Source organism: Acipenser ruthenus, chromosome 2 (assembly GCF_902713425.1).
Source record: "Acipenser ruthenus chromosome 2, fAciRut3.2 maternal haplotype, whole genome shotgun sequence".
NCBI classification, from domain to species: Eukaryota; Metazoa; Chordata; class Actinopteri; order Acipenseriformes; family Acipenseridae; genus Acipenser; species Acipenser ruthenus.
Window position 1 is genome coordinate 7,743,839 of NC_081190.1, and position 9,174 is coordinate 7,753,012.

The 9,174-nt window shown below is 39.6% G+C and overlaps 1 protein-coding gene across 1 annotated transcript; it reads left to right on the forward strand.

Moving 5' to 3' along the window:
- Positions 1–2,315: 2,315 nt before the first annotated feature.
- LOC117403870 (transmembrane protein 171-like) lies at positions 2,316–9,174 on the forward strand. The gene is made up of 4 exons (XM_059006537.1): positions 2,316–2,334; positions 4,243–4,806; positions 5,153–5,288; positions 7,470–9,174. Exons 1-4 carry the CDS (start codon positions 2,316–2,318, stop codon positions 7,630–7,632), a joined length of 882 nt encoding a protein of 293 aa, XP_058862520.1. The 3' UTR covers positions 7,633–9,174.

Here is a 9,174-nt window from a genome sequence, read left to right on the forward strand (position 1 = left end):
GTCTGTTTCCTAGCTGCTGCTTTGAACGCATCTCAGCTGTTTGGAAGACATTCAACGGGTAAGAATGCCTCCTTTGTTGCGAAAGATAAGGAAGAGTAGTGAGCCATTTAATGTCGAACTAGTTTGTTATATATTACAAAAGATATGACGTACGTGTTGGTGTCCACAAAAAAAGGGATGGATGGATGGATGGATGGATGGATGGAGGACGGAGGGGGGGAGTCTGTTTTCGATACCGACAGACCTAACTATACGCTGAATGTTTCGACAGAGAAGAAACAAACACGCACACACACACGCAGATGAACCAGTACCAGCACTGCGCTTGCTACTCGATTGCAGTTAAATCGTATACACACCCAAAAATACTAACATCGATTTTAGTAAAAAGACTGAAACAAATTCCTGTCTCTCTAGCGTTTCATAAAGAAAGTCTCAAACACTGTCTCTACACCATAATAATAAGCAAGGCTGTTTAATAATATGCTTAATTAATCAAGAGTTGAGTTGTGTCAGCACTGTCTCCAGTTGTACAGAAATAGCCGAGCTGTTTGGAGAACGGGGGAAAGCTTGCTAACGGACCAATACAACTGGGATCCCAGCTACTGTATTTCACGTATTTCAGTGAAACCAGGAAAGCGCTGTTTGCCAGAAAGTTAAAAAAGAATACAGGATCTGTAACAACCAGAAAATAAGTTGTAGAGAAAGCTTTTTTTGTTGTAAAGAGAATAGAATTACTGTATACTGATGTTTGAGGTTTAAGAAAGAGTGTGTGTGTGTAATATATATATATATGTGTGTGTGTGTGTGTGTGTGTGTGTGTGTGTGTATGTATGTATGTATGTATGTATATATATATATATATATATATATATATATATATATATATATATATACACACACACACACATAGTTAGTTTCATCTCAATAGTGCAGCACTAATACAAAGAGAGACCTGTAAGTAGGCCATACTCAATAACAATACAACAGCTAAATCATTCCAAACAATTACTATACATCCAGAAACAGTATGCATGTTCCAGGACCTTAAAATGCTATAGATGGAATTTTAAAAAAATAAGGAAACGGTAAATAAAAGCTGTAGATGGATTGTAGTGTTCTATATACTATAGGAGGCAGTGTGGTCCAGTGGTTGAAGTCCAGGGCTTGTAATCAGGTGGTCACCGGTTCAAATCCCACCTCTGCCACTGACTGACTCACTGTGTGACTCTGAACAAGTCACTTAATCTCCTTGTGCTCCATCCTGTGGATGAGATGTTAAATCAATGTCCTATTGTGAGTTACTCTGCATATAATGCACAGTTCACAGCCTACCTCTGTAAAGTGCTTTGTGATGGTGGTCCACTATGAAAGGCGCTATATACAATATATTATTATTATTTATTATTATTATTATTATTATTATTTGCTAAGTTTATCTATTGACCTGACAAAGAGCTCTATCTGCCCACATGCACTACAATGGGCACTTTGGATTTCTCTCCATCGTTTTGTTTGTTTTATGAATTGGTCACTGAACTGTTAAATCAGCACAAATCCAGTACGGTTCTAGAACATGTTTGGAATGCACTGATTGATTGTTCATGGTTGCTGCAGCTCATTAAATATCTTTACCTGAAGAAATGTTTTGATGAATGCAGTGGCCCGTCTCTACAACAATAATTCCCAAAGAGAATTCTCCTCCTCTAACATTCGTGTTCAAGATATTTTTTTTTAATTGATAAAAGTAGGGAAGCAAAAATAGATTATTAATAGATTACTAATAAATTATAGATTATAAATAGATAATTAAGCGATAGAGCCCTATGATGCAGGCTCTACTGTGTGGTAGATGACCGCGACTAGAGTTATGCATCCCGAACTATTGATATTTTGCCAGGTAACCTTCCGCTGAGGAAAATAGTCCCTAACATAATTAGAATAGAACAAAACGACACACGTAGAGAAAACGATTTTTTATTATTGTGACGTTGACAGAAATTAACTGTACAATTGTTGAATAGTCCGTGTAGTATAGTCGGACTCGAAACTTGTTGGAGGCGGGGCGTCATTCAAGCTGCAGGGAGTGGATTGGCTGGTGCGGAAAGAACTGAAACAGGGTTGGCAGTTTGACTGGCTGATGACAGAATTGTGGACCAATCGTGTCTTTCCTGTTGATTTGCTGTCCAGTAGCTGTGAACTGAGCCTTCATTACGATGTCCTGTCACAGACATGATTTCCCTTGTCTCTACACCAGCGTCAAAGTATCAATATTCAAGCAGCTTTCTATGTTGTCAGATTAGTTGTAGCTTAGAATGTTAAGGAGAAAAGCCGGTATTTATGCGTGGATTGATTTAAAATTTAATTCACAGTATTATGAATGATAAATTATACTTTTTACCCCCTTTTCCAATATTTTCCAGATGCTGTCATGGTGTTTTGTTAAAGGCCCATTTGGGTAATAAAACAGAGTTATTTCGGACAGGAAAATGTATAGAACGTTGGTTGTGTTTGTGGTCAGTTTTATAATCGAAGTTATTCCATTCTTTTAGTCTTCCGAAATGGAATAGAACACCTGTAAAACATGAGAAAATGGTTTAGGCAAATACAATACAGGTGATGTAAGTGAAGTGGATGTCATTAATTTGACCCAAAACGGAGAACCTCGCCTGGCCCGGACACGGGAAGGATTGACAGATCGATAGCTCTTTCTCTATTCAAGAGGGGAGAGTAAAGAATCTGTCTAGTTTACAACGTGACCATGTCTAGTTATTGTTGTTTCACATGGAATTGTACAAGTCATTTTCAAACCAAGACACGCTTTTGTGATTTTCATAAAGGTAATAAAGTACTTTGTGTTAATTCTGTGTTAAAATCTTAAAGCATGTCTGTGACATTGCTCCCCTGACATTGCTGCAAGTACAGAATAAGCCATCGATAACATGACCCTGTAGATCTGCATGATCTACATCCATGTTTAAATGTAAGTGTGACGAGTGTCTCCATGTGCCTCCAGATTCTGATACCCGCAATAACCTCTAATACAATGAATAGACAAAGAATACCCATAGCAAGTTAAAACAGCAATTGGACTAGTGCTTCTCTAGATATGGGAAACTCTACACTACAGCACACCCCTCCGGCCCCCCAGGAGAAACTGCCCTAGGCAAAAAGTTAACTTCGTAACTCCAAGAAAATAAAATGAACGGGTGTTGTGACTTGTGAGCAGAATTTTCCCCAATTAATGAGATTTCCATCTGCGGTCTGTATCTAGTTGCTGCTTAATTAAATTCAGCCGATGCTTGCTGGCGTTGAGATCCAGCTTGTACAGTGGCTGAGGAAGCAAGGCCAGCATGGGCCATAGGCCAGTATGCCCTGTACATACAAAAACACACACACACTGCATGCAGAGGATTCTTTCAGTATGCCCTGTACATATGAATACACACACACACTGCATGCAGAGGATTATCTTTTTAGGATCCTTATTCAAAAGGGATGCACTGATTCTCTCTCGTCTCTCTCTCTCTCTCTCACTCTCCTCTCTCTCTCTCTCTCTCTCTCTCTCCTCACTCTCTCTCTCCTCTCTCTCTCTCTCTCTCTCTCTCTCTCTCTCTCTCTCTCTCTCTCTCTCATCTCTCTCTCTCTCTCTCTCTCTCTCTCTCCTCTCTCTCTCTCTCTCTCTCTCTCTCTCTCTCTCTCTCTCTCTCTCTCTCTCTCTCTCCTCTCTCTCTCTCTCTCTCTCTCTCTCTCTCTCTGAACATGAAAACTGCCAAGAATTGTTCACAAATGTTTGCCAAACTTTTTTTCACAGATTTTTCTACACTTTGTTTAGGACTGTCTTCATGTGTGCAGTATTACAATCGGGTCAGTGAACAATCCCCTATAATGCAGGGTTGTTGTGATGTAAAACAAACAACAACAAAAAAAACACACTGGTCACTTTTTTTTTTTTTTTTTTTTTTTTTTTTTTTTTTTTTTTTTTGAGTTGAAGGTCTTTTGGATTACTTTTATTTTTCATAATTTTATTTCAACAAAGAATAATGACAGAGCTTGCAGCTACGCAGAAATCTTGGCTACTTCCCATGTTGTAGTACTAGTCTGGTGTAGTGAACTAGCAAGCTGCCATTAGTTAGTGTCTCTGTTGTCCCCTCAAAAACAAACTAACAAAGCTCCCCTATGTGAGTACAGAAGAGTTTAGACTAATAATTTGTCAGTAAAATATTTCCTCTTTTAATGTAGGAATTGCTCCAGCAGATTCCTCTGAAGCCCTGGGTAGAAGGCCAGATTCCTGCTTCTGTGCAGTGGTAGTCCTGAAGCTGGTGACAGATCTAGCCGGGCTGGATTCTTGCTTTTGTGCAGTGGACGACTCCTTCAGTGTTCACTTCCCAGGCTTGCAGGGACCGGAGGTGTCTGGACCGCCCCTTGCTGTGCTGGGTTTTGGTTTCATCCTGTTGAACGTGCTGAGCCTTGGACGGAGTGGGCAAGGGGCAGCTGATCTTTGCCTCATGTGTGTGCAGAAGCACCAGTATGCCCGAATCTTGATCTCCGGGTTTCTGTTGGTGGCTGTGGGGTTGCTGGTAACCGTGGTGGGCTTCTGGTTCCCTCTCTGTAGTCCAAAGCTGGAGTACAAGAACTGTAGCTTCTTGCCGATGCAGATCCTGGGCCCAGTGGCGGTGGTGGTGGGGCTTGGTTTACTTATCACAGGGTGCATTAGAAGGAAGCAAAACTTCAATGAAATGGAAGAAAACCAGGCTCTACCTGAGGGGCTCCCCAATCACTCTGAGCCACACCACATCATAGTAGGTAAGAACAATGATCTGGTTTTCTATGGTGAGATATCCATGATGCTGTTAAATAATTAAGGTTTGCAGTATTTCACAAGCGTAGTCGCTTGTGGTAATTTTAAAAAGGTTCAATTAAGAATCTCATTTTGTAACCAGATCAGACTTGCTTTTCATGATGTAAAAGATGGCATGATTCCACAATGAACACCTTTTTTCAGGTCAATAATCTGCCTCTCTTGTGCTGTAGAATACGGTTATTAACAGCAGCAACAGGTAACTTGAAATCTGGGATATTGCGTATTGTCTGACCATAGAATAAATTTCATTATTCATTTTCCTACAGAAGATCCTTTTGCTCTTTTCAGGCGACTCTGTCGTCATATTTCCAACACCACCCCCAGCATATTTTACTGAAGCACCACCTTTGAGAACTGGAAACCATGGCAACATCTCTATTGGCTATGAAAGCCCACCACCTTACTACAGTACCTTCAATCAAAGGTAGGTGCAAGACCCCTAAAACTGTGTCTTCTGAGTGTGATTGTTGTGTGCACTGCGTTTAGGTCGAGGTTGTATGAGACCCTAGGCTGTGCGAGGCCCTAGGCAGGGATGATTAAGTGCTGGGGGGGGGGGGGTGGGTGGGTCTAGAACATTAAATGAATGCTGCAGTAGCAACCGTGTCTTAGTGAGTATATCGGTGCATCATGTAAGCATATGCACCTACATATACTAACGTTGATGCAGTATATAATATTAATGATATTAAAATGTTAATGAATACTTCTTTCTGTTTGTTTGTTACTTTCTCATTTTATATAATTCACAACTTCAAAGCACTCAGAATTCCAGTCTACTTTAAACATATCGCATATTGACTTTCTGAAATGATCGTGCCCCAGTTGGCCTATTGAAAAATACTGTAATGCCCAACTAAGTGGGTTCTGACAAGTCGGCAGCGAGAATAACCAGGCAGAAATAAATACATTAATAATAACAAAACAATCCCACTTTGACACTCTGTGCAGTGTCACTTTGCCAACCCTCCCTTCAGTTAGTTTTTAGTGTTTTGTGTTACAGTACTTGTATTGAAAAGAATGTACCCCATATCTAATTACACCCATATTTGTAATATTTTGTAAAAAGCAAATTCTGCCTCATCTCTCTCATCCAAGGCTAGACTCATAGCAGCCTGTAATATTATTTAAACATTTTTTTGAAGAAAAATAATTTGTAAACGACTGTACTTATAGGGTATTTTAGATGCGTGTGGATGTAGTTTAATTGTTCTTGCATTCAGAAATATGTAATTGGAGTATGTAACAAAATGAACTGTATGAGAAACAATCATTTTATTTATATAATATAAAATAAATAATATTTGACATATTAAAACAATAGCTTGTGAATTCAGCTTTGTATTGATGGATTAGATTTACATTAGCTGCAACAACTGATTTGGTTTTAACATAAATCTCTGATTTTATATGCATCTAACCAAAGCATGACTATTTTTTAATCCACAAAATGTGTTTATAAACTAGCAAAGCTCATGGTAAAATGAAGAGGCTTGCAAACACGAAACATTATTTTACAATGTATTGTTACCTGTTGAGTCTACTATTGCCCACATACCTTTTTGACTTGCTGAACAAAAATGTAATTGATAACTGTGTAAAAGTGCACTGTGGACATATTTGCTATCACTCCCACATGACACAAACCTTCTCTCCTTTGTGTGTGGATGACTGTGGGTGGGTCATGTGAGTAGTCCAGACGCAATGAGAAACTATCATCCATCTATGGTTGCTAAGAAATAAAATAATAAAAAAAAACAATTAAAATAAATAAACATGTCTACTGGTGCCAGAATGTAATGTTGCTAGTGCTATATGAGGTACCCATAGCGCTAGAATCTAGCGCCATACTGCCAAATTTGTACCCCTGAGCGTTCGTAATGAACACATTAAGTGTCGCGGCACTCCGGTTGAGTGCGGAGCCCCCTAGGAGGCCACTTCACTCGCCTCGCCTTAAGACCGGCCCTGCCCACAGGAACACCATGACTGCTTGCCAACATCAACTCTAATAATAGACATTTGACCTCCGTGAATGTAAGGTCTAGATGGGGAGGGAAGGGGGAATTAATTGGCGTTGACATTTCTTCAAAAACCGAAAGCGATGAATCCTTCTTGGCTCTCCGCGTCATGTTTAGACAGTTAAAAAGAATACTTTTCTACCGCAAAACAGCTTTTTAGATAGAGACCAACACAGAACATATTTTACAGTGCTCCCCTGTCTAGAACTGTCATTTGTCTGATTACCCCTCCCCCTTCTCCCCCCTAAAAAAACAATGTCCAAACACCGAAGAGAGATGCTCATGCTCATGCTGACGATGATGATGATGATGATGATGATGATCTTGAATGGATTTTAATTGGTGCTCTCAAGGCTTTTCAGTGTTCTGTCATGTGGTGCTCTGCAGCCCTCTCTGACACATGCATGACAAAGGAAGAGTATGTGGGCTTCTGGACTATGAAATACAGTAGCTTGTATAGTCTCTCTTTTTACAAAAAACAAACAAGGAATTGGTTTCTTAAAGAACAGTTTTCCACTCCCAATAGAAGTGGAGTTTGTTTAAATTGTTTCTTGTAGAACACTGATTCTGTTTCCTGTTGCTCTGTCCAGGGTTGGTACCGGTTTAGGGGAGGAAGAATCTGTCTACACCATTAGAGTGTCCAGGGCTTCTATTGTGGGTTTGCCTTCTCATCATAGCTTCTTACCTGAACTACCACCGCCCTACCAAAAGAGGGAATCTGCATCCCAGGACCAGCAGGCGGTCTGTCCTTGACTACTGAAAGTTGCTTCATTTTCTACATAAACACTTAGATATTTAATATATAGTTATATTTTAATGTAATGTTTTGTGCCGTATGCTTCTAACCAGGGGTGCTGGATGGGTTTGAGAAGGGAGGACTGAAAGACCAGAGCATGGACAACTGTACATGTTAAAAATAATAATGAAAGGGAGTAGGGGATCTGAAATAATGGGAGAGTGTCTGTTTGTTCCTCTTGATTTAAAGCAGTTTCAAATTATCTTGCGACCTTGGAACCTAAATTCTCCTGATTTCAGACTGGATTTAACCCCTGTGGCCATCCTATTAACCCTTGTGTTGAACCCACAACCTGTACCACTACTGATTGGAAGGAAGACATGGCTTCTTATCAAACACTTAAATCAGGCGAGAGAAATTGTATCCAATGTGGTTAAATACTGACAGCAATTTAAACCCAACGATAAATTACCCACATTTACTGTATTTTATTTGTAGTGAATTTTGGTGGTAGTATCAATGTATCCGTTTATCACAGACATAATTTATGAGTAAATTGTATGATTGAATTTATTAGTGCAGTAAGCGGATGTTTACAGCATTTCTTATTCAAGAGATAACAAACACCCGTACAGAAACTGGAGTCGTCCACCTTCTGTGTAAAGTTACTAGAGTTCTGCACAGGTCGTTGACAATTCAAGTTGGGCCAGTAATACATTAATGTGTCAAAGCATACAACAATAACATTATTTTGCAATGAATGCTAGTGTAATGCAGTGCCTAAAGACCAAGGAACAGTCCCTTAAATAAACAAGTTAGTGGGGGCGGGGGGTAGATTTCACCCCACAACACTGAAGTTCTGCCAGATCAGTTACAAGAGCCAGCTTCTGTGCAAAGATAGATGAGACATGTCGGAGAAGATTTAGGATGGAGTAATCCATGTTCAGTCTGTGTCTCTGGGCCATTTGTCCGATAGCATTCACGTTTTTGCAACATAGATCAGTGCATTATCAGTTGCATCATACACTGCAGCAGCAAGAATGGTTAATGGCTCCTTGCTTCCTGTATTACACACAAGTACTGAATTGCTTTTTAGAGGGTTCACATTTAAAAGAAACATCATTTATTTTATTTTATTTTGTTGTGCTTTGATCTATTGGATGGTGACAGCTCAAGAAAGGAACGATATGAAACACATGTTACACCAGTTAAGTCTCCTTAATAGCACTTGACAGTTTAAAGGAATGAAAATATTAGGACTGGTATTGTCTTCTGCAAAGGAAATTCATCTTGATTGCCTCTTCATACTCCTCCAGTACATAATGTAGATATTATAAAGGAGTATTGAAGGGGATCTTGGGGTGGAAACATACAAGCATGCAGATGTATTAAATATTTGAGAGGGCATTCATGCGTCATGGTTATGAAGCTACAGCTCTGGCAGTGCATGTTAGTCTCTTGTGTGTGTTTACCTCGATGGGGAGGTTAATGCAGTCATTGGAATTGTGTTTTTTGAATATCACCAAATGTGTTTTAAGTACAATAAAGGTTTAAACCCA

Bases quoted from the DNA above. Each gene is read 5' to 3' on its own strand.
- LOC117403870 (XM_059006537.1), top strand. The intron at 4,807-5,152 runs GTAAGAACAATG...TGCTCTTTTCAG, and splicing joins GCCACACCACATCATAGTAG to GCGACTCTGTCGTCATATTT. The intron at 5,289-7,469 runs GTAGGTGCAAGA...TGCTCTGTCCAG, and splicing joins TACAGTACCTTCAATCAAAG to GGTTGGTACCGGTTTAGGGG.